Source organism: Bicyclus anynana, chromosome 5 (assembly GCF_947172395.1).
Source record: "Bicyclus anynana chromosome 5, ilBicAnyn1.1, whole genome shotgun sequence".
Taxonomy (NCBI): Eukaryota; Metazoa; Arthropoda; class Insecta; order Lepidoptera; family Nymphalidae; genus Bicyclus; species Bicyclus anynana.
In genome coordinates this window covers 3,100,491-3,126,866 of record NC_069087.1, presented here as the reverse complement: position 1 = coordinate 3,126,866, position 26,376 = coordinate 3,100,491, and the positions used below count along the sequence as shown (strand labels likewise).

At 35.2% G+C, this 26,376-nt stretch overlaps 3 protein-coding genes across 3 annotated transcripts in view; 2 read left to right on the top strand and 1 right to left on the bottom strand.

Moving 5' to 3' along the window:
• Window positions 1–11,332, bottom strand: part of LOC112054112 (phosphatidylinositol 4,5-bisphosphate 3-kinase catalytic subunit delta isoform) — a 35,989-nt gene extending 24,657 nt beyond the window's left edge. Inside the window, exons 1-5 of the mRNA XM_052881558.1 lie at window positions 11,148–11,332; window positions 10,693–10,947; window positions 7,791–8,022; window positions 7,010–7,239; window positions 601–723 (exon numbers count right to left, since the gene is read on the bottom strand). Of these exons, the coding sequence (XP_052737518.1) occupies window positions 601–723; window positions 7,010–7,239; window positions 7,791–8,022; window positions 10,693–10,839 (732 nt within the window). The 5' untranslated portion in view covers window positions 10,840–10,947; window positions 11,148–11,332. The remainder of the gene's footprint in view (window positions 1–600; window positions 724–7,009; window positions 7,240–7,790; window positions 8,023–10,692; window positions 10,948–11,147) is intronic.
• On the top strand, window positions 1,811–6,996 carry LOC112054630 (leucine-rich repeat-containing protein 23-like). Its single transcript, XM_052881560.1, has 4 exons — window positions 1,811–3,170; window positions 3,985–4,582; window positions 5,644–5,819; window positions 6,395–6,996. The coding sequence occupies exons 1-4, from the start codon at window positions 2,941–2,943 to the stop codon at window positions 6,492–6,494; spliced, it is 1,104 nt and encodes a 367-aa protein (XP_052737520.1). The 5' UTR covers window positions 1,811–2,940; the 3' UTR covers window positions 6,495–6,996.
• Window positions 11,333–12,826: 1,494 nt separating the features above from the next.
• Window positions 12,827–19,948, top strand: LOC112054102 (28S rRNA (cytosine-C(5))-methyltransferase). Its single transcript, XM_024093759.2, has 6 exons — window positions 12,827–13,059; window positions 13,144–13,396; window positions 15,900–16,162; window positions 17,216–17,329; window positions 17,759–17,933; window positions 18,490–19,948. Exons 1-6 carry the CDS (start codon window positions 12,937–12,939, stop codon window positions 19,887–19,889), a joined length of 2,328 nt encoding a protein of 775 aa, XP_023949527.2. The 5' UTR covers window positions 12,827–12,936; the 3' UTR covers window positions 19,890–19,948.
• The last annotated feature ends 6,428 nt before the right edge of the window (window positions 19,949–26,376 follow it).

Sequence of the window (26,376 nt, the reverse complement as noted above, 5' to 3'; positions counted from 1 at the left end):
AATTTAACCGACTTTAAAGATGCAATACTCTAAAAAGCGAAATATAATATTGTAAGTTCTTTTTATTGATCGGTTTTATTAATTTTGAATGTAGCTTTAATTAATTTTTGGGTGACAGACTCATAGGTAGAATTGTTTTTTTTTTTTTTAATTTTCTTATATAAGTATACTTGTTACCTAGTAACCTATTGATAAAAATCTGAATAAAATTATTACATCATGTGAAATAACTTTTCTGTACTAAATTGAACTATAAGCGGTAAATGGCAAAAATGATGAATAAATTGAGATAAAAATACATTATTATCTACTTTTATTCATTCAATTTTATAAAGTTTTACAATAATATTAAAACTACGTACCTAAAAATGTATAACTACATATCATAAAAATTAAAAAGAAAATATACTAAATTTAAATTATTAAAAATTACATAAATTGAGTTACTGAGACATGAACAGAAAAATTGTTTTGTTGTATTCTTTTACTCTCTTTTCTTTTTTCAAATATTTATCTGCCTGTCTACCCTAGACAAGGCTAACTAGGCTATTCAAATATGATGATATTTATAAATAAAAATAACTACAAGTAAATAATTACCTTAAGCACATAGTTGCGAGGGTTCTCGCCGCGCATGTTGAGCGAGTTGGCCTTCTTCCTCAGTATCGTCTCGATGTGCTGCTGCGGCGTCAGGCTCACTGACACGTTCGATGTGAAGGAGAACTGTAACAGGCGTTTATTGTCATCATCATCATCATCATCACCACTTGACCTCTCTAGTGCAGTTGGTGCTGTGGTTCTCAACAGAGAGGTCCGGCTCCGGCCAGTTTTGGATGGTATATTTTCCAAATTGGCTTAGGTTAGGTCTGATGGAACTGCTCGAGATATTTCTCTACCTCAAAATTATAGTACAATCACTGTCATTGCTACCCGTCACGGCATATGATGCCGCGTAGAAACCGTCAGAGATATGGGTACAATATACCTTGTACAAGACCGCACCTCACATAAGACGTCAGTCGTCATTAGCATCAGGTGAAATCACAGTCAAGGGTTAACTTGTCTATGAAATAACAACACGGGATCATTTAAAAGGAGGAATTTCAAGTACCTTTATTATAAGGAGACTTATTAACACCTGTGTTAAAAAAATACTTGGCATCTTAGCTTAACAAATGGATCGATTATGATGATTTTTTTTTTGTAAACTGACTAAATCAAGGGGAAAGGAACAATTCTAAAAGAATTTTTGTCATAAAAGTATTTATTACGACATAGGTAACAGACACATCCAGACAGACAGAGTTACATTAAATATAAACCTATGATATCAACATCATATGATATGGAGACAGATATGGTTTCAACTTTGTGAGTATAGGACCATTGGTGAGGTCCTTCAATAATGGAAAATAGTTGTCATAATATTTCGTAATAAGCCTTTTTAAAAAACCATAATAAAACATTGACACCGTGATGTATGTCATTACCACTTCACTACGGTATTCATTTTGACAGAAATATCAAAACAAACAAGATTTCTATTGCTCCATAATTTTTACATTACATTCGTATTAATTGTGTCTATATATACTAGATAATACGTTTTCTAAAGAAAAGAACGTAAGGTAATAAAACTGATTTAAATCGGCTCTATGATTTTATCTCCGACCTTTGGACTATTGTTCTACCCTAATAGCTTATATTGTACCTACGATACACACCTATCTCAAAGAAAGATATAAGGAGAATAAATTTTTATTCAAACAACACTTGTCATACATTTTAAATATGATTAATATGCCCATTCTCCTCCAATATGTCAATTTAAAAGCTGTATTTTGTTAGTACGACAGTTGTCCAACGGGCAGGCATCAAAACCCATGACATTTCGGAGTTTATTCCGGCATCGAGGGGAGGAGTTATTGAAGCTTGAAATTCCTTTATAAATAAAACTGGCGGAAGCCCGCGACTTAGTCCGCCCTTAGGACTCCCGCACACGGGCCACCAGCCACGACCACAAAACGGCGGCTACACGCTACAATCGTCGCTGCTCGCTTCTTGCGGCCCGCATCGGCCACTAAACGCTGACATTAAACGCTGCCACAAGCCACTCGCGCGATTCCGCTCCCCTCTCTCCCTTATCTCAGTAAACCTGTTAAGAGTCGAAAAGTAGCAGCCATTAAACGCTGTAGCTACTTTTGTGGCTCCTTCTTGCTTCTTGTGGGGGCGTATGTGGCTGTCGCGTGTGGCCCTTGTGCGGCGACACTTAGACCTTCTTCAGCCGGTGACGTACAAGACGTACGCAGTAGATCGCAAGGCGTTTGATTTTGTCTCCTTGAGAGGACGTGGTATGACAGACTTACACAAGACAGACAACGTTTTTGCTAGTAAATCGCACAATTTTTAACAAAGATATTTTACCCACGGCTACACAATCTTTCTAGAAAGTGGCATACTAGACACAAGCCTGTGTATCACGCGATGCCAGCTTACCAGCACCTAGCATACCATTTACTGGCGTGTGTATCACCGGCTTTAATCTGACTTTTGAAATCCGTTCCTAATTAGAAACTAGCTCCATTCCAAATAACAACTTTTAGAATAAGATCCCAGGGCCCACAGACATTACTTATTTTCTGAGTAACGAAATAGATGGGATAAAGTAGTTTAGTATATAATCCAAACGTAACGTATGCTCACAAGCGTGGATCGAGGGCCAATTTACAGGTGCTAAAGGTACGTAAAAACCTTACTCACTTTACTTATACTCTGAGCGCTGATTTTTATATATGTTTTATGGAATGTGGTTAATAATCAACAATCAACACTGCAAGGCACTTCCCGACGACAGTATAATTTCTGCCAGACGCTTTAAAGCTTGCAAAAAGTTATCTTAACTTTACTTTTATATTTAAATAGGGCTATAGACGAAGGTGTATGTCTTTAACAGGTGCCAGTATGTTAAAATCACGTTTTGACATTTCAAAATCACGAACAGAAGCAGAACCAGAAGAGATAGAAGAGGAGAACACAGAAGCTAAGGAAGAAGAAGTTAAGGAAGAGGAAGTAAGCGTTGAAGACAAAATTGTCTATCCGGAGAGGCGGCTGAATAGATCAGAAGTTAGCGTTCGGCTCAGCTTACTTGGAAAAACTGCGGAAGGCGATGGGTAAGACTCGTTTAACCTATTATACCTAATATTATAAGGCTGAAGAGTTTGTTTGAACGCGCTAATCTCAGGAATTACTGGTACGATTTGAAAAATTCTTTCAATGTTAGATAGCCCTTTTATAGAGGAAAGTTTTAGCCTATACATTATTCCCGGAACCACGCGGGTGAAACCGCGCGGCGTCAGCTAGTATTATATGTATATCATGCAAGATAACTTTGCGCATGGCCATATTCGGAAATAATCAAGTGCCCGCTATCTTGTCTAACTCTATCCATCTCTAGGCAGGTAAAAGACAACAGTAAAATTGGCAACATAATTGCGTCACCAGTCTCGCGTTGTCTTATCCTGAGCGAACACTACATCAATATCAATATTAAATATTAATAAAATGGAAGTGTCTGTCCTTGATTTCACAATAATCACAAGTATTTGAAGGATTTCCTTAACCCTACGTCCTTTGGTCACAAGTCCAGGACTCTGCTCGGAGATTTTCTCTCTACCACGCGATAGACCCGGCACCCGCGCTGTGAATCCAAGGAATGCTAAGATATTCGTCTAAAACAGAGTTATAGTATACACGATACTCAAAACAATTTCGTCTGCCTGTCTGTCTGTTTATCTGGGCTAATTTGTAGAACGGTTGAAACTATTTTAAGGGACTTTCAGTGGAAAATAGAGGAGGTCAAATAGTAAGCCTACTCGATAAGTAGTCTAAGATGAGACTAAGATAGTCTTAGTACCCATAACACTAACTACGCTTTCTTTGGTGCTAGATGGCGATGTGCTTATTTATTATTTATTTACTTTATAGATACACGTATTTAAAAGCAGCATGCACTGGGATGAGTCTAACCAACATATCGGCGATCAAATCATTTCAACACTTACAGTTTGTGGACGTTTCCGATAACTGTTTGGATTTGGAAAATTTACAAGCAGTGACCGAACTACCGTTTCTTGTGTTGATACATGCTGATAAAAACTTACTATACTCGGCTGCGCTCAAGAGAATGAAATATATGCAAGTTATCATTATGAACAACAACTTCTTAACATCCGTTGAAGACGTTTATCAACCAGAATTAAGCACATTGGAAGTAGGATATAATAAGATAAAAAAAATCGAATTTGCAAAAAAAATGCCAAACATAAAGTGTTTAGACTTCAGACACAACTTGGTCCGAGATATAGAAAGCATAGATTTTCCCAATTTAGACAGTTTATACTTAGCCGGGAATGAGATTACCTCTCTGGTTGGAATAGAGAGACTTGTGAACTTGAGAATTTTACACGTTCGTAAGAATCCTATCAAACTATTGAATGGTTTCAATTCTGAGTTGAAAAAGTTGCAGTACATAAATTTACGCAACTGTAAGGTTGCTACCCTGAGACAAGTTAAGAAGCTACGGGTAAGTTAACATTTTCAATTATATCAGCAATTTTAAATAAGCCCCCCACCAGGTGGACTGACGATATCAAGCGAGACGCAAGAATTCGCTGGATGCAGGCGGCTCAGGATCGTGATTGGAAGTCCCTAGAAAAGGCTTATGTCCTGCAGTGGATGTCCATCGGCTGATATGATGATGATCATGATGAATATTAGAAATGTTTTAAAAAATACATTCCTTAATCCTTTCCTTTCAAAATAAAAAAAAGCATTTCCAATGTTTACACAGCACTGTCAATTACTGCTTATCTATTGTACGCAAACCTGCATGGGGGGGTAATGCGGTTATTCACATGATAGAAGTAGAAAGAGCGCAGAGAGCACTCATTAAAGTAATGCTGAGAAAGTGGCGTAGATTCCCAACAGAACCTCATCGTAAGAGCAAGTCGCATCCCATCATTCAGCAAATAAAGTTAAGGCGCAGAACGTACTTTCCACTACCCTCAACATAAAGTACTTTTTGCTAGACGTCAGTTCAATTACCTAGCTCCATACCTATATAGGTAGACGAACAGAAAGGTACCTACCTCGAAAATTATTATAGTTGTTGTGGGACGAAAGAGAGCGATATATAGACATAATTATGTCAATATCTTTGGCCAACTGTACCTATTTAGAGAAGTTAGAATCAAACCCAGGGTTGGATGCACAGATATAAGAGGTAACTAGATTTATAAAGTTTCAATTCTTTGTATTGAACCCAGCGTACCCAGGGCCTAAATGGCTGTTTAATATTTAGTGAAAAATTAAATATGTCACCCTTACTTTAGAGTTGAATATTATTTATTCCTTTTGTAACACAACAAAACAAGACTGCTAGTACATGCGCGGACACGCTTGCGATGTTCCGCACACCCGGGTGTACGCGGGCCACGCCCCCTTGTTACTTCTATTGCTAAAAGCTTTAGCTTTTGGCGTTGTCTGTTCTGTTGTTGGATGGATTGGGGGGATGAATAAAAAAAATGTGCCTGAAATCGTCATTATCATATCATAGAATCAGTTTTGTTCCGTTTTCTTTTAAAGGTTTTGCCTGCTCTGGAAACACTAATATTGAAAGGTTGTCCATACATGGGTGGCACAGGTGAAGAAAATCCAGTTGTAGCGGAGGAAGAAGAACCAGCTGAATTGAGAATTGAAGTTTTAGCTTCGCTTCCACGGCTAAAGAGACTTAATAAAGGAGTTGTTACTCCTGAAGAAAGGTAAGATCCTACTAATATTATAAACGCGAAAGTTTGTATGGATGTTTGTTACTCTTTAAAGTCGCAACTACTGATTACCGATTTGGCTGAAACTTGGAATGGAAATAGATTTTACTCTGGATTAACAACACATAGAAGTCTATGTGTTAATTATGTTTATATTATATTATATTAATTAGTTATTACTCAATTGCAGTTTTCGGGCGTTTCAGACTAGCGTTTTATTCTGCGCGTATACGATCGATATCGATTCAGCATCGACTACGCTATGCGCTTACACACATGGTACATTTAGGATTTTATATCTGACTCCGTGACTCAATATGGATAAAACGTATAAAACGTTAGTCTGAAACCGTTTTTAGTTATCAAACTTGAATCAATAAATTGCCATTAAATATTCGAAATTCTCTCATACTGGATTCTTAAAGACAAAATATATTCAGTTTTTAAAAATTAATTTAAAAAATTATAACGTTCTTTTCTAACAATATCCCTTGCTAAATTTGTGTTCTTAACTGTAAGTTATTTTGCGATAACTGAGTAAACCAGTAATAAAAATTACATTTGTGTAGGGCTGAAGCAAAAGAACTTTTAAAGCAATGGATCGAGGAAGGCGAGAATGATGAAGAGGAAATGGTAGAAGAGAAGGAAGACGGCTCTATTATAGACTGATTGGGTGATGTTTTGATGTTATGATGAAATGTTTTATTTTCTTGGTTCTCATTTTAAGTTAATTTAGAAGAGAAACTCCTCAAAAATATATTTCAGTAAGGTTTATTATAATTAATTTGTGACTGTTATAATATCAACCTAGGTTCTGTTTTTTAATATAAATAAGAATACCATTTAAAAAATAAACAAATACTTTTAATATCAAAAGTAGCTTTATTTGTATTATTGATGACTTAAAGCAGCTTTAAAAATTCTTGTTATATAATTAAAAACATACCAAATAACAGCAAGCCTCTACAGGATAAAAATAACAAAATGGAGATAAAATATTAGCATAAAGGCAATTTTGTCACAGAAAAATCTATGTTTCCTGAAGGGCTTTGAGATGCGGGTGTCCACTACTAAGTATTAAATATATAAAAATACAAACATTTGGACAAGGATCTGTTGAACAAGAGTTCTTTACAAATCATTCTTCATTATAATATTACTTTATGCTCTATAAATATACTAACCTCTGTCTTGGCCACTTTAGTCACAAGTATGAAGCAGTTGTTATTAAGGTGACTGTGTAAACTCGGTGGAACTGTAGGATGATCAGCTAATCTCGGTGGGCAGTGGTATCGTAATCTTTCTAGTTTGGTACTCTGTGCTCTCTTTAGTAGACTCTCTTCGGCTAAGTAACGCATTCGCATTCGAAAGTCATTCACTTCTGAACTTCTTAAATTATCAAATTCATTTAAACCTGAAACAAACGATTATTTTTGGAGTTTAGTCCTTAAGAATCGATTTTTCATATATAGCCCTCAGTATGAAAATAGTATGGGTATGAAAATAGTATCGATGAACGAATGACAGTGTTACGTTATTTGTGCTCAACCTATTCTGCGCACCTTTCACCGTGTGCTGCCGCCAACAGCATGCACATGCGTGCGGGCGCGCCCTAGCTGCGGCCATTAATTGCTTTAATTAGTTATACAATGGATCCAATGATTACATATGGATCTTGGAGACTTGGCTGCCAACTACGGACCTCATAAGACTCAAAATCACCCTGTGAGTGATGGAGTGAGCTATGCTCGAAGTATCTCTGCATGAATCAGAAATGAGGAGATACACCAAATAACTTCAAAAAGTCACAAACCAACATAGCTCAAGTAGCAATGGGCCACATAGTTTAAAGAGCCGATGAAACTGGGGACCAATTTTGGTGGACCAAGGATCAAGTTTGAAAAAGTCTTGTCATCAGTGGGTTATGGTTACTAAGCAAGTGAAACTGCTAGTAATTAACTTTACCTTTTCCAATTAAATGACTGATTTGTGTATTTAACAAGTTCTCTCCAGGCCTCTGTATTGATCGTTCAATGATCATAAGCACTCCGAGAGCTGGTTTGATGTCACGCACCCTTTTGTTCTCATCGTCAACCTCTTCAGGAACTGCCAAGGAGTTGATGAATTGGAACACATAGCCCGACATCTCCCGCAGCATCCCGAAAAGGGGCTGCTTCATGGCTAGGTCCCATAACTCCTGAAAATGTATTATTGTGATAAAAAAATCTGTAATATTTATAACTAATGGATAAATATGCATGCAAACAGTGTTACAAAATTGCTTAAAAAGAAATACAAAATGCTAAGGGGACCCACTGTGGAAGACTTTTTTTTATTACCTAGGAATGTTTACAATAAGATGACTTGCTTAATCAATCAAACCTTCCTCTAAAAACATCCTTGACAATCACACAAAGTGTGCACAAAATTTTAAATAGGGTAGCCACTACAAATAATTAATGGACACAATCCATGTGATTTTATTACTTCTTAATTTCCTTACATCAAATTTTGATGAAACAACCTATATAAGCCTTCAGACTTTGTAGAATCTACTGAAAACTCTGTTGAGTTGTAGTTGTAGTCATAATTATAGGTATTTTGGTGTCTTATTTGACTGAAAAGTTTTCTGCTGTCCTTGTTTTACAAGTATCTCGCTAATGAAATTATTTAGTATTAGTTATTTCATTGAAGACACTAGATTTCTATTTACTCACTACAGTGTGATAACATATTTTTTGCCAAAATGTAGATTAGCTACTGTTTTAAGAATCCTACATTAAAAACAAATTGGAAATACCTATGTATTTTTTTTCAATATATATTTTTTTTTCACTCATGTAAGAAGAAGAGAGCCATGATAGCCCAGTGGATATGACCTCTACCTCCAAATCCGGAGGGTGTGGGTTCGAATCCGATCTGGGGCATGCACCTCCAACTTTTCAGTTGTGTGCATTTTGATAAATTAAATATCACATGTCTCAAACGGTGAAGGATAAACATCATGTGGGAACCTGCATACCAGAGAATTTTCTCAATTATCTGTGTGTGTGAAGTCTGCCAATCCGCATTAGGCCTGCATGGTGGGCTATTGGCCTAACCCCTCTCATTCTGAGAGGAGACTCGAGCTCAGCAGTAAGCCAAATATGGGTTGATAATGAAGAAAAAGAAAAAATTTCAAGGTATGACTTATGCTATTCTCTCAGCTTATTATGTGCTTATTAGACTCATGACTCATATATGAAAAACAAGTGTTATGAGAGTTCATAAAAAACATAAACAATGTGATCTACTTTCTAATAATTAAAAGTCAAGTTATCTTTGTTTTCAACAACACATTACACAATAATGACCTAGTTAACTTTGGAATAACCCAAGAATCATGTGTAAAGATTGTTTTTGTGATGCAGAAGATTATAATCTATATTGTTTTAAAATATTTTAAGTATGTTTTGCTTAGGATGTAATGGTAATGAGACAGACAGTATGTTGGTATAAAAAACTGAAGGTAGTTTTTTACATATATAGGTGAGCGCTTGGCTGCAATCATGCTTGACAATAAGCAATGATGCAGCCAATGGTGGAATGTGCTTGCCAAAAAGACCTATTCACTCTTGACTTGAAGATACCCATTTTGTAGGTGGTAGGGAAAACGGAAGCTGGAAGCTCAGTCTGTCATCTGACCACTAAATGAAATGTCTTATCATTCCATAGATTCACTATGCAGGTGCCCGGACTTGTGAATGACGGCGTAGGGTCAAGGACGTCCATGACAGTTAACTAATACACCCTTTCTCCGCATGTGTTGTTCTGCATGCCTAGGAAAATTTAGTAATAGCCTACTAGAGCAGCTTTGGTTACCCTTTACAGTATAGAACTTGCTGTTGTTATATTGATACCAAGGTCTTTGAGCAAGTAATAGAGAGATTTGAAGCAGACTTCCAGAATAGATTGAGATTCTTTTATTCTCTGACAAAAATTACAGCTTTTACTAAGAGCATAACAGAAAATCTTAACTAATACCTTATGTGACAACAGTGCAACCTGTTAAGATTGAAGTAGGACCTCACAAAACAAAAAAAAAACAGAATCATTGTGCTGATTGAGGATATTCTTCTTTTTTTCTTAGCAAATATACGGGTTATCTCTATAAGTTACTATAATTTCTAAGTTTCCCATCCATAACAGACTAGTGGATGCCTGCAACTTCGTCCACCCTTACCTATACCTTGTACCTCTTTAATCCGGCCCTATGACAAAATTTTTAGCTTTTTTCTGTCAGCTTTGAACATCAAGTGGTTTTTGAGATTTTGTGTGATGAATAAATGCACATTTATATATTACTTAAGAATGACTAGCAACATTCTTAAAGCAACTTTCTAACTGGGTAGGAGTATCTTTATTTGGCTGTTTATGATAGAGGCTTATTTATGAGGCTGTGCTTATGTATTCAAGCTGTGTAATAGTATAATGTCAAAAAAAATTTAAACACACTAATCTATCAGGCTTGGTTGCCTTTGTTTTCACAAAACACCAAGTTAGTAAATAACCCAGCTGATTCAATAAATAACCATGATAAGAACTGTTCACTTTGATATATATATAAAAGTTTTTTCTTTATGTTATTCCATAATATGGTCCAAGGAAACACTGGGGCTTATAATGTTTAAAAGTCATTCCCTAGCAGATTAATAGCTGTATGAGGAAACACCATCTCCCACAGCCAAAGCTAAAAAGGTTATGCATAATATAGCATTGTCAGAGTAGCTTTCTGTTTTGAACAACACATTACACAACAGCTTGACCTAGTTTTCCTGCAAATAAAGTATGAGTCATCCCAAAATCTGTTCGAAATTCGAATCATTACCTCTTTCACTCCATGGAGCGTAGCGTTCCAGCTTACTCTCAGGGAGAGGAATATAGTGTTTGGCATCAGGCATGTTAGCTCCACGTAATCTGACGGTGTGGCGGTCCAGTAGTCCCACGCAATGGGACAGCTCGGTGCGGGAACCATTGTTTATGTGATTCTCAACCAGTTCACACAATTATCAACGCATACACAACATCCTAGAACGCTCCAGCAATTTCCTGTTTCGCATATCAAAACACTTCGTATTTATAACTGCAACAAAAAGTTAAAAAACATGCATTAAACGTTAGTCACCGACACCGATGCGGCGGTGTTGAATCATAGAATTTCCTGGTATTTTGATTATGGGGAAAAATCGCCATTCGAAATGAAACTGTCAATATTATTACACAAACAACAATGGTACAAAATATTGTAAACACAATTTATTACAATGCGTAAGTTTAGTATACCTTGAGATATTGTAATTACTTATTTTTTCACGCTGAGCCGAACTTTTTATTTTTAAGAAGATATTCACACAAGTAACTTCTATTTTATTTCTATTTTGTAATTTTGTTCAGCATTAAGTAATTTGTAAATAAAGATTAAATATCACGGATAGGATATCTTCATTCTTCTGTGGTTTATTTAATTCGGTTAGTGATGTACCTAATTTTATTTTACGATGATAATTTTTTTTTTTATTTCGCCTGTCTAACCCAATGGGGTTGGCAACTGTCAAAGTGATGTTTTAATAGATGGTTCCTAAATAGCAGCTTTTTGTATGGGGAAAAATTAGAAAATAATTTATAATAACTATAATGACGTTCTGTGCTGTTCCAAAATACAAATAAATTACACTTTATAGAATCCTTAAAAGTAAAAAAAATATATATAGCTTTGTTTAATAGCTATATCGGTCGTAAAAATTCAAGTCCATTTATGAATTTGAGGTTATGTGTAAGATTTATGGAAATACGAATAAATACACAGGTAATCTGCTTGTAAATATCATTTGGTATGCAATACTAAATGTTTTAATTTTTTTATTAACAATTAATGTCATTTTCGACTAATTATTTTTATAATGTTTTGTTTACTTGTTGTAGGAGTTGAAATCCAATCCACATTCCTGAAGAAAAATGCCACATTATCACTTTTTTCATCGGGTATATGCAGTGGCTGTTACGGTGGTAGTTAATCCCCTGAGTATAATATATCTACTATCTGAACAGAATCTGAACATTTATTGACTCCACTGAGTGCGTAAATGCATAATTTTGTCTTAATTGATTATGCAACACGGCTAAAACTGATATTAGGTCGGAGTATGCCCGACTAGTTTCGAGGCACGATCCAGTTTGGATCGTGCCGCGATGCAAGAACCAGCTCATGACTAAGGGCCCCGTATGGGTTCGAAACTAGTCGGAATAACACTCACGATAGTTTAAATTCTAAAAAGCATAATTTTGTCGTTTTTACATTTCCTAAAAACACAGCTTGACATTCTAGACAATATTTAGGTATTATTTGTTGAAATAACGTTCGTAAATAAGCGACTAAATGAAATTAAGCCATTTATGGCCACCTCAGTTTTAATGCGCTAGTGCCCTATCTCGAGTATAAATATCATTGTTTGTGGACCAGTCTAAACGATGACTCTGTCAAAATTGTATCAGTTTATACCACTACTTGTAATATGCGATGAGGCGAGATGAACATTGATGCTAACGACTTGCATATTTTTTCTAGTGAGTTGAATCGATAAAAAAATTGCTCATCACTAGCTTTAGACAGCTAAAAGCAAAAACAATATAGATTATCACAGACTAAGAGTTTACTTTTCTGTACCATAATCATAGATCATAATCTATAGTAAAAAAAAGCTCTTAGCAAATAATTGGTCTGAGAAAAATACATACTTCTATTAAAAAATAAAATAATATAAAACAATCTTAAATTGATATTAATTATCCATAGGCACAAAAACTAAATAAAATGTAGTATGTAATAGTTTGCCACAAAATTATTCTCGATTCTCGCCATGATTATTTTACATGTTTTTTGTTAAATCGATTTGTTATGTAGTATTGAGAGTTAGATTTTATATTGAACGCTCCAACTAGTCTCTGGTTTGACTTTGATTGATACGATTTTGACGTTTATCGCGTGATATGTCATACCAAAAAAATTAGGTTATATATTTTTGGTTTTCTTCGATTAGAAAATGAACTCTTGTACCTTTTGGCTTTAAATAAAATGTTTGAGCATTCAGTGAAAGTACCAAGACATTTCAAAATAGCAGCTAATATTGTTCAGAAAGTTTTTGAAGAGGGTGGCAGCGTAAAAACTTTGTTGTACGACAATAAACTCAAGCATTTTGTAAGTATGAGTTGTTTTAGTTGTAAATAGCAATTCTAAATAACATAAACAAGTATTTATATTACAATTATTACGTATTTGCAGAGAACTAACGTGCTTTACGCACTGATAAATGAAAGTATTAAACATGCTGTCGATATCAAAAATATGTTTGAAAGCACTGGTATTCTTGAGAACGAGCCACGTCTAGACCCCTGGCTGGCGAGGGTTCTCACAGCGGAGCTTATTTACGGGAAAAAATCACTGCCGGGGAAAAGTAAACCCGAGCAAACAATTTTGTCGTACAAAGAAAGATTCGAGAAATACACTGAAGCTCAAGGCGATCAGAAATCTAAAGGTAATTTTTTGTTTTTTTACAGATCTAATCCTTTAAAGACACCATCGAAATGGCTGAAAATACTGAGGGTCCACTAATACCGAAGCAGACTCAGCTGGCTGCACTCGCTCTAGCAAATCTGTTTCTCTATAGTGTGGCAATGTTCACACTGCCTTTTGTAGCGTTTTTCGGAGTGCGTCATATATTAACAGACTATTACTCGGTTGATCACTTTACGAGAACAGTTTGGTCTGTGGTCGCTGCTGTAGTTGTAGTTAACTTTATTATATGTCTTTATGCGTACAAAGCTTACCATGAAAAAGAATATGACGATGATGGAAATGAAATAGACCAGCATTCATATAAAGAAGCGAATGAGTCGGAGAAAAGTGCTCTAAATTTGAAGGAGGATTAGTTAATTGTAGTTGATCAATTCCTGGAAGTCTGTTTTATAGTGGTGATATAACAGACCAAGCACAGTTGCGTCTATAAACCTCTGATGAATTATTAGGGACCTGCCTCACTAGATATTATCCCTCTGTCAAAGTATAACATCAATGATCTAAAGCTTTTAAAAAATCTGTTTCTATAGAATCAATCTTTTGTTTGATCACGGACTGAGGTTTTCGCTGTGTAACAAACACTCTAAAAATGCCAGTTTGTAGTTGAATAACATACAAAATGGTCAACAACTTCTAGTTTACTAAAGATGAAGTGATTCAAGTTAAATAAATTAAATTTGTAAAAACTATATCTAAAAGAATCAATTCTTGTACTAGAAGAGCAAAACATCAAACAAATAATAGAATATTTCAAGCAATTTAGCATTCCGGTATGATGTCATGTGGAAACTGAAATGAAAGAGAATTTTCATCCTCCTCCTAACAAGTTAGTCTGCTTCCATCAGCTTCCATCATTGAGATGGAAGCAGACCAACTTGATAGGAGATTGATATTAGATTGCATCATCACTTACCATCAGTTGAGATTGTTGTCAAGGGTTAACTTGTAAAGAATAAAAAAAAAAAATACTTGTTTGTAATCTACATGAAAAGATAAACAGGCTTCCAGAAATAGAAAAACTACTCTTGATATGTTTTGTTTTGTATGTTTATGACATTCCCATGTATTTACAGTATTATATTAGAAAAAAAGAGAAATGTTTATTTTTTTGCAAATAAAATAGATAGTCACAAATACATTTATTATTTCATTTTTATTATGTAGTTTTAAGTTGTAAATAATTTCAACAAGATCTGTTTAGTAGTTTTGGTTAGAGTTTGCATGCTAACAAATGCAATTAAAAATCTTTTGAGATGAAGATAAAAAGTATCCAGGAATATTTTGAATTTTGATGTTGGTTAAACATAATTTATAATATCTTCATGAAAATCTGTTCAGAAGTTCTTGAGATTAGTATTGAAGAGCCATATGGAAAAACAAAATTTCCATTGCATAAACTGGTTTATTATTATTAATTATTTTATATTACATTAACAGTATACAAGAGTGAATGTATAGTAGGGATGATGACAGTTTTTTAAATTGTATATAAATTAAGAGTATACTAATAGCAAAGCAATTTTGTAAAAGTAACAGGGTATCTGCGATCATTACTTTCGGAGCTATAGTGATTTAAAGGGTCAGATTTGCGGCGCTGCCGCGGATCCCTGAAAAACGCTCCATACAAAATGGCACGATTTAGTGACGTCGTTGGCTCGCTGATTGTTAGGTTAGGTTAGGTTAGGTTGTATGTATGGGCGTTCAAAAAAAATTACTAATATCTTTTTATTTGTGTGTTTATGTTTATAGTTCATTTATTGAAAAATGTCACATTTAATGTAAGGAAGCTAAAACTGTATGAATTTTCATCTAATTACGATAAAAAAAATTTATTAGATTTTGAAATTTTATAATCTTATTTATTTTGCAAATATCTAGGCAAGCTTTGCTTTTTATGTATAAATTAGTTAATTGACCTTTTTTTTGTTCAGCAAGAGCTTGACTGCAGTCCGCAATCATGCCTGATGATGGTTAACAATGATGCTGTCTATGTTGGAACATGCTTACACAGAAGATTCCTATTCACTCTTGACTTGAAGATACCCATAGGGAGGGTAGATAGATGGTAGGGAAAACTTGAGCAGCCAGGGCTAAGCCTGCAACAGAGTTATATCAAAACAATGGAATTTAAATCTGTCATCACGATAATCAGCCTATTTTTATAAAATAACGGACTCAAACCACAAATACATATGATTTTTAGTGGCTCACTGCAGCGGTACGCTTCTCTCCTGTCTTTCATAGGATTTGAAACTTGGACTACAAAATGGATGTAATGATTGATTGAAAAGTTCAGATGTTAAATAATTACTGGGATTAGGCTTAGTATGCACTTTAAAGAAACTCTGGGCTTCTAATGGTAATTTTCTAAAATAATATAGTAACTAATGCCTATAATATGTAGCCACATAGGCAATGAGGTCAAATAAATGCTATAGTCCAATAAAAAATATTATTAACAGATGTTCGCAGGCCTCGTTATGTCCGCATAAACACGAATCTCCTAACAACTTCTGACGCTATAAGGGCATTCCAAGATGATGGGTACAAGTTCATCAGATGCACGTCCGGCTCCTACAATGACTATCTGCAGCAAATACAAAGCCTGACAGAGTATGACTTCACACAAGACTATCATGTGAAGACAATATTTGTGTTCTCTCCTACCACCAAACTTCATGAGCATGACTTGTATTTGGAGAACAAGATTATATTGCAGGATAAGGTAAAATAGTCTTCAGTAATATTTTTTCTGTAATTATATAAAATACTGTCCCTGTAAGCCTAGCATCATTAGTTGTGCGCATTTTAAGAAATTAAATATCACGTGTTTCAAACGGTGAAGGAAAAACATCGTGAGGAAACCTGCCTGACAGAGAATTTTCTTAATTCTCTGCGTGTGTGAAGTGTGCAAATCCGCACAAGACCCCTCTCATTCTGAGAGGAGACTCGAGCTCAGCAGTGAGCCGAATATGGGTCGATAATGATGATGATAAAGCCTAACATGTGTCTAAGACATTTTGTGAAGAGAAAAAGATATTGTTAACTAATAGTGGGAATCGAAAGATTGCCGTCTTTTTCTTAGCTGTGGGACGACAGAGAGAGAGCTATATTTTCGACCAAATAATTTAGTAACCCACGGCAAACTGCACGCCTTGTTCATATTTTTCCGGATCTGCTAAAAAAGTAGTTGAAAAACGCACTTTTTTAGATACATACCTACCTACTAGGCTAAATGGGTGCAGATCGAACATAAGGAGTCTTGTGTTTAAGTCAGTGTGCTTAGCAGTAGAGCTACTGAGGCTCTGTATTGAGCTATTTACTTTTACAACCGTCTGAAAGCAATTGAGCTTATAAAGGACATACCTACCTTTGTAATTTTATAATGTAAGGTAAAAAAGTATGGTTGGCAACTATTGAGTTTGGATAAAGCACCTCTAGCGTTATTTTTTTCATTTATAACTTACGGGTACTAGCAGATTTCACGTTTTCGTTCCCGTAAGAATACAGGAATAAAATAAAGCCTATAGCACCCGGGGATGGCTTAGCTTCCCAACAGTGAAAGAATTTTCAAATCCGTTCAGTAACTTGGGACCCTTCCAATGCAAACTAACAATTAAATCTTCCTTCTTTACAATATTAGTATAGGTAGACTAAGCTCGGCAGTAGTATCTAAACCCCTAGAATTTCAGTCAATCTACTAAACCAAGAGCTTTGTTTTTGAACTTTATAAATGTCCATCTTTACAAGTTTATAATAGTGAGAAACTCTTCGCCAGGCAACAGCTTTGCCAGTACACCTGCTAGCACCGCCACCAGGAAGCGTAGTATTGGACATGTGTGCTGCTCCCGGTATGAAGACCACGCAACTCGCGGCCTATTTGAGAAATCAGGTAATTAGTAAAGTTAATGCACGTTCTCTTAGATAAGTACTTACTACCTTACCTTACTCACAGATTATCTACCTCATTCATTGCCTCGTTGGTATATTGGCTACCCCATGTGGCTTCGAATCACTAGGTCGACGACGATGATCCCTACATTGGGCAACATACCTAATGCTGAGCTTTCCTTCCTTGTTGATTAATTAATAGTTATGCAACTTAACAGCCACAATGTCCTACAAATTGCATGGTACATTATCTCGTTCCGACGCTCAGATTTTTTTTCAGCTACCAGAATCAAGATTTTTCGTAAATAAAAAAGTTGACCGACTCATCGAGATGAAGCTACTCACGAAAAATTAACTTGACTATAAGCATTAGAAGATACGGCAGCGATAGCGTCTTACCATACCAGTATTTATTATTCTGATTTTACAGGGAAAAATCTACGCAGTTGAGAGAAATGAAAAGAGATACGAGACTCTCTGCCAATACGTAGAAGCGACAGGGTCCAAATGCGTGGAAACGCTACATAAAGACACGTTGGAGATCAGACGAGGAGACCTTGATGAAGTCGAGTACATCCTCCTCGATCCAAGTTGTTCAGGATCTGGTAAATTTAAATTTCTATTAAGAAACTATGGCAAAATTTGAAAATTTGAGAGGTCAAAAAACTAATTTGGGTAGAATCAAATTTTAGATTGTTCAAAAACCTTGCTTTGCTTTGCCGAAATCCTTGAATATAATTTGACAATTGTTTGGTGAATATGGTCGACCTTATATCTAAATTCTAAAACAATGTTTACAAGAAATTGTCTAAATTACGGTCTGCTATGGCTAAATCCATAAATATTATTTGATAGAATAATCAGCAAGCTTATACACTAGCTTTGACGTATGTTAATTGGCATACACGAAATTGAGATTCTATGTAAAATGTCATCCGGTGCTTACTGGTGCATATCACACAGTAGGTAAATGACATTTTGTCAATGAATTTAATGTTTACTTTAACAGTTTGATAAAAAAGACCAAAATAGTGAATCGGCCAGTAGGTACCTACTTTGTTAAAAGAAGTCTACTTCAAGTCAACTCGAATTTTGTGTTTAGTAACGTATTAATAAAGCTTACTTTTAATCATATCTTACTACAATTTTTCCCATTTTTAGGCATGGAACTGAGCGTCCACAACTATATTGATGAAACGAGGCTGGCTAAGCTCACTTCTTTGCAAGAGAAATTCTTGAAACATGCCATGAATGCATTTCCGAATGCTAAAAGAATCGTATACAGCACGTGCTCGATATTCCCCGAAGAAAATGAGAGGGTAATCACTAATATTGTCAAAGCTTCAAGAGCGAAATGGAGGGTTAAAGATGTAAAAGAACTTTTAAAAGATCAATGGAACAACTTCGGTTCAGGAATGTACGGTAGTATGGGGACTAGGTGTCTTTACGCCAAACCCGATAGTGATTTCACTACTGGTTTCTTTTTGGCAGTTTTAGATAGAGATTCGAAAGATAAGGAAACACTAGAAGACGACCATAAAGTCGCTAAGATGGCTCTGAAATTGGAAGATATAACTAAACAACACAAAGACGGAAAAGATGTAACTATTATACAAGTAAAAGACGAAAATATTAGTGAAAATGAAGTTGCCAAAAATAGTAAGAAAAAGAAACATAAAGACATAGAATCTACTGTTAATATCGAACAGTCAGAATTGTTATCTGAAGATGTAAACGATGAAAGCAATATTCTGAAAGGCAAGAAGAAAAAACGAAAGAAAGCCATAGAAACCAGTGAAATATCCCGAGATGTATATGAAAATCAAGAAAATGATGACAAAGCTGATACTAATACAAAAACAAGTGAAAATTCACAAATATCATTAAATTACATAGAAAATAAAAATGAAATAGAAATCCCAAAAAAGAAAAAGAAAAAAGACAAACAGCCAATAAATTACCCCACGGAGGCAGAGAAAGGCATTGTTTCAGAAATGTTACTTAATAATGATGAAGTAACACAGAAAAAGATGAAAAAGAAATCTAAAAATCTTGACAATGAATTATTAGAACCAGTAACTGAAGTAATAGAAGATATTCCATCTAAAATAGAAGAAGAAAATTCAAAAAAGTTAAATAAACGAAAGAAACAAAAAGAAATATCCATATCATTTGAAAATAACGAAGAAGAAATAAACCAATCTAATGAAAACAATAAAATAATTCAAGTATCAGTTGAAGACACTTACAATAATGAAGCACCAAATGAAGTGCCGAAAACAAAAAAGAAGAAACACAAAAAGGAAATAGAAAAGCCTATTGATAGTGCAATAGTAATTGACGATGGTATTGGTGAGACCACGAAAAAATCAAAGAAAAGAAAGAAAGATGGAGAAAACATGAATTATGATCTAACTGAAGACTCAGAAGTTGTGGGAATAAAAGATAAGAACGGAATTAAAAAAGGAAAAGGTGACACCGATGTTATTGTAACAGAAATCAGTCAGTCGTGTGAAGTTCCAAAAAAGAAAAAGAAAAAGCGGGTTTCGGAAAATAGTTGATGTAGGAGTACTGCTATTTGCTTTATGATGATTTTAATAAAGATTTTTATTAAAATAAATCTCGTGTTTTTTTTTTTTATTTAAAGAAGGTATTTGTACAAATTTATTATGACAGTGATAGTACTAATATACTAATAAGAGGGTTATTGGTTACTCGTGTTTAGTTCTTGAGTTGTGAAGCAACAAGCAATAAAGTTTTGTAGTGTAATTGATCATAAATTGTTTAGTGCTGAATTCTCAATACCAGAAAAAACATTTTAAAGTGTGTGTCCAACTTTTTATTTTATAACGTAATACAATATCAGTCTATTTGCCTAATTTTACTAACAACACCTCCAATACATTTTTTCCAGTAACTTTGTAACTACAAAGAGTAGAAACAAATATACCAATTTACAAACCTCGTTTTTAAAATGTGCACTTCAGTTACATACATTTTATTTACAGGTCATTTTTTTTAATCGGATCATCTTAATGAAAGATAAATAATTATTATTGCACTCAAAGCTTCTACTACAAAACAAATAAAATATTGTTCATAACAATAGTACTCGTAGATGATACATTGGTGATTTAATCCGCAATGTTTAACAAAAATCTGATTTTGTAAATCGTTAACCACAGCAGCTACAGCATTGAAAAACATACACATACAGCCGAAAATAGAACCTCCTCGTTTTTGAAAATCGGTTAAAAAGTGATTCAAGATTGTGTAACTAATACAGTATGAACAAATACTTATTACAGCTAATTAGAACTGTATAACATAGAAATAGAGTTCATTTTCCATGAAAAAGGGTGTGTTATGATCGTTGCAGCGACACGCTTGTTTACGTGTCACGAACACTTTCGTGCGTCCTTATTTTGATCGCATAAGTCGAACAAATCCCTTTTATATTTATGTATAAAATAACTAACTACGAGTAATATGTAACACTGATAAGTAGTTATACCTTTTTATAATACTAGCCCACTAATTACTAGGTATACGACTTGTGTGTAGGTTAGAATTTAAATATTTTTTGCATTAACCTTAGAAATTATATGTAGACCTCATAAAGTTATTAAATCCCTATCTATAATAGGGTGCATGGCAATGGGCCCACCAATCACTAAACTCAAAAAGGACACTACCTTCCATTTCTTGAAAAGTTTTGTTGTATTTTTGTACCCTCATAAATTCGGTCTGGGTGGTACAATTAGTAGATAAGTCCACATTTTCTGGATATGACGTAACTAGAGTCGGTACGATAAATTTTCCTGGACCGTCATACTTGAAATACGAAGCAAACCATTACGCTTGTAGCCGTCACCATGTAGGTATAATCAGGTTACAAGATCCTTAAGTAACATACTGTTGATTCTAAACAGCACAGCAAGTATGCTGCACTATTAGATACCTACGGCACAGAAAACATATCATTTATTTCACGTATGCTGCACCCGTAGTAAGTAGTAATTTGCAAGCTCCTTACGTACGTTATACGTAGCTCATTTATGTAGCTTATTTTTCTCAGGGCAATAATTGATTTAACATAAATACTTTATGAGAAAATTCAACTTCGCTGCCTTAAATAGGTACTCCGATCACAGTAAGATGGCTAAGTTAACAATTCAATCATAAATCATAGAAACTACTAAGCATTTATAATCGTTTTCGACCGAGTTATTCGAAAAGTGAGAGTGTTAAGTAAGGTACTTTCCTACGCGTCCTAATTAGACCAAGGCCGCGGAATCAAAGAAATGACATAAAAAATAAGCATAAACCCGAAGGTCGATTGAATGTGTTGACCCAAATAACGACATGAAAGATCGTCCTATGATATTATTCCACTGTTGTGTATTAACATGAAATGCTTTAATCTTTACGTATAACTGATGAAAATCTAGGCCTTTTACATGACTATGTAATAGGGCTTACTATTCACATATACTGTATCTCTCTACTACTCACATATACAATTTCCGAACGCCATATTTGTCTCTTATATTTATATATTCTAGCAGACGCCCGTGACTTCGTCCGCGTAAAATTAAGTTCTTTTACAAACTCCGGGGTATCTATGAATTTTTTCGGGATAAGAGTCTATGTTAATCCAGTGCATATCATCATTCCAAGCAGTCAAATCCATTCAGTAGCTTTCATGAAAGAATAAATATAGGTACATATTTTTCTATAGAACATAGAAAACGCTAAAGATGGCTTAATAATTTCGTGATCGCACCGATATTTGATAGCCCATCAAGTAGTGACAGTATTAAATTATTCCTTTTAGAAGAAATATGCGTTAAATTTTTTTTTTTTCACTTAATCATTTGATTTACAACTTGAGTTGCTTAGCAACGCGATGCTGGGCGTTTAACTTTGTTAGGATGGGCGTTATCGCTGGCAACCCAGCCAGCCAATCGGAAAGATGCGCGATTATTATGACAGTGTCAGTCACCGTTTGTCACCGACAGTTAAAATTTACTCTCAAAGTAAAATACACTTTAATGCACGTAAATAAGATTGAAAGTTAATTGAGTTTGCGCCGTTAATGGTTAATAGCGCTTCCGTTATTGGCTGTTTATTGATGACACCCCGCACTTTAGTGGTTGTTAGGTAAACAGTTTAAGTACCTACACGCTAAGGTAAACAATTTAAGTACCTAAACGCTATAAAGGCTGGTGCATATCTGACGAAGTATATCTAACTGTAGTGTGTGCAACACTTATTTTTTACTATTGAATATCTGAGTTTTCATTAAAGTCCAAAATAACGTTTAACTACTGAATAATAATTATGTTATTAAAGATGACGTTATGAGAGAAGTGATGGCCCAGTGGATGACCTTCGAATCGGAGAGCGAAGGTTGTAATCCGGTCCGGGGCATGCACCTCCAACTTTTTAATTATGTGCTTTTTAAGAATTTAACATGCACATAACTGAAACCTCAAACGGTGAAGGAAATACATCGTGAGGAAACCTACATACCTGAGAATTTTCTAAATTCTCTACGTGTGTGAAGTCTGCCAAACCGCACTGGTCCAGCGTGGTGTACTATTAACCTATTCTCATTGAGAGATGAGCGAATATGGGTTGTTTAATGATGATGTTATGTTTATGTTAAGCAATGCTTTTTACTATTTATTACCTAGCAGGTAATAAATAGTAAAAAGCATTGCTTCGCCAGATATACACTGACCCTTAGTTGTAGGTAGGTACCATGACTAAGGAATTTAAGGAGATGTAATCTAGGAGCTTCAGACGCGAATGTTCAAACGACCCTTCAATAGACTGTTTCTGTTGCTCATTCTATTTTTGGTGCTACGAAGCATTGCTACGCTTACATAGCATTTTCGTAGCTATCGTCGACGATTGGGTCAGATATTAGGTGCTCCCAAACGTCGTTACAATCGACTGTTGATCATTCATGTATTGGTGCTACGAAAAGCCTACGAATCGTAGCACTCATACGTTGCGCGTCGTTCATTCCACTGTTGATTGTTCAAATATTGGCGCTACGGAATGCTACGAAGCGTAGCACTCAAACGTTAAATTTCAACTTAATATCTCTACGCATTTCTGTAAAAAAGGATAGGGTCCGGAACCCTAAAAATGCAACAAATATACAAAGATCGGCAAAGTTAGTATGCCTAAGATTAAACCCTGAACGCCCCAATGAAAGCCAATGAATCTAACCAATAGGCCAACACCGTTTCAAGTCACCCAGATATTTATTATAATAATAACACCCAGCCTATTTACTCCATGCAGGTACCAACCTACATCACGCGAAAGGCGCAACTAAGAATCAAATCGTTTATGCTAATACAAAAATTATTTAAATACTTAATGGTGAAGAATTACCGTGGAACATTTCATTATTATTCGTACGTGGAGTACATATAACATAACGATCGTATTATACACTCTGCTTGAACTGAATACCTGTGAAATTGCTTTTCTCGTGATATGAATTTGTTTCTAAGCATATTTTCAGTTACATACATAAATGCTGTTTGACTCTCCTGCATACCAGAGAATTGTCTTAATTCTCTGCGTGTGTGAAGTCTGCTAATCCGCATTGAGCCAGCGTGGACTATTGGCATAACCCCTCTCTCATTCTGACAGGAGACTCGAGCTCAGCAGTGAGCCGAATATGGGTTGATAACGAATTAACGAACGTCTCTCTTGACTCTAGCACTGTTATGTAAAACGTTGCTTTATGACTGGGAAATCCTGAATTAGATTTCAGTTTGGTTTCTGTTTAGGTTTGGTTAATAATTTTAAATTGTATTTTTTAAAATCTCGATTAAATATACTTACTTATGCTATTGATAACACTGCTTTTGCCGCGCAATATCACCCATGTATATCTGGTTCTTGTAGAAATGTCGCAAGGACGGTCAGGTGTGCTATTCCGTCCTCTAGCTATTTCTGTGTCTAGAATAGGTACTCTCAGCCTCTAAGACTTGAGTAACAAACATCCATACGTATAGCCAATAAAGATTATTATTAAGAGGAATTCTTATTATTACCTATATAAAAAAGTTTATATTTTTTTTATTAAAAAAACATTTGGTTTATTAATCTTAATGGCACTATATAATGCATCTGAAAAGTTTGTTTGTTTGTTGTGATTTTATATAAGTATCTACTATTTCGATATACATATATGAGTATGTAATTTACATACCTTTAAAGTTATTTAACCTACTTAGGAACGTAGGTAAATACTTTTATTTTATGCGTTTAAGTCCAGAAAGCAATTGCAAGTCAGCTTGCGTGCTCTTTACTATGTAACGTAACTACAACATTAATCTTAAGTACAGTTAATCAATTTCGAAATGTCAAAGTAAAGGCAAAAGTTAGTTATTAGGTTTAAGTAACACTAAGTCAATGGGTAAGTGAGTTAAATTACTAGTAATTATAGTCGGTGTTCCAATTCTGGTGTTGATGACTTTGACTCAGATAGCATGGACTCCTCTCATTCTGGGAGGAGGCTCGAGCTCAGCAGTGAGCCGAATATGGGTTGATAACCGTAATGGGTACGGTGACAGTCGCCTGTATAACGTTCATAATACTTACATAATAATGAATAGCGGCAAACTTTCAAGAGTGAAACGGACTATCACCCGCACCATCCTACATGAAACGAACTGAATTGTTATGTGTAAAGTAGCAATCACTTAAGTATGCTCAGTTTTGTCAGTGAAACTTGTAGTGTCAAAGTTCTGGGACGTTACTGCTTGGATAATGGATTCGTCGGTATTTTGCTGAGAAATCAATTATAGTTTAATTATAATATTCATAATCAACATATACGTAAAAAAATATTCTAAATTGTATTCCTAACAAAAACTCGTTATTTGTTTGTGTCTTTATTGTCCACTTTATGAGTAACTTGATCACCTTACCTATCCGTAGTTAGTCTGAACCTAATCGTACACAAAAGTTTCAATGATAACAAATTCGAAGTAAATTTGATTACCTCTACGAGTAAAAGCGAATTTCTTCGAAAATTACCTTTAATTATTATGAAACCGATAACAAACAGCAAACAACCGTTAAAAGGGAGACGTAAAAAATACAGGCACGCCACCTTTGAACTAATACAGCTTTGTATATGACTATGACCGATTGGCGACAATTGTGCGTGACGACGGTGCGGCCAGTTTCTTTTAGGGTCGGCTCATATAGGGCGTGTTGCTGTCTAAAATTGTAAGCTTGGAAGGTTTTTCATCCATACTAGTCTACCAAATGATTAGTCATGGTCGAAGCCTATGAGACTAAACACATTTGTTTAGTCTCATAGGCTTCGACCATGACACTACATTAAAATAAATCGACGAGAGCGTTCGATTTAACTAACTTTCGATAACAAATGCGCTACGATGGGTCTAGCCAATTATTCGCTGATTCTCAGAGTTTACCTGGGAAAGTTTTACCACTTATTTCAACCACCGTGCAGTATTGCTGTATTTTGCTTTGGATGTTAAGGCCGCAAGTGAAATTACAACCACATGAAGACATAAATGCTCCAGACTGAACCTGAGTTTGAACCAGAACCTGAACGCATTGTAATATGAGTTCTTACCGTATATGGCATACAAATGGCATATTTTTTGGAAGCGATGATTATTTTCATTTAAATTAGGTCAAATCATCTGATAGGGCTTGTAAAGTCAGATGGCTTAAACTGGCCCCACAATACTAATAGTATTGTGGGGCCAGTTTTGAATGAAATGAGTTTTCATCTTAACGTGTGCACAAACAATTCAATCCTCCAGTACTCTGTAACTGAAATTTAATGTCAATCAAGATATTGCAAACATTGCTAGTTAAATAAAAATACTTTTAATTAGAGTCTGTGTGTGTTAGAAGAAAATGAAAACGTACAAACAATTAGTTACTAGTCGTGCGGGTGAAAAGCTCACGGGATCGCTGCCCGCGCCGCCCCGCCATGCTACCACGAACCGGTCACTCCATTGCTTTCTCAAAACA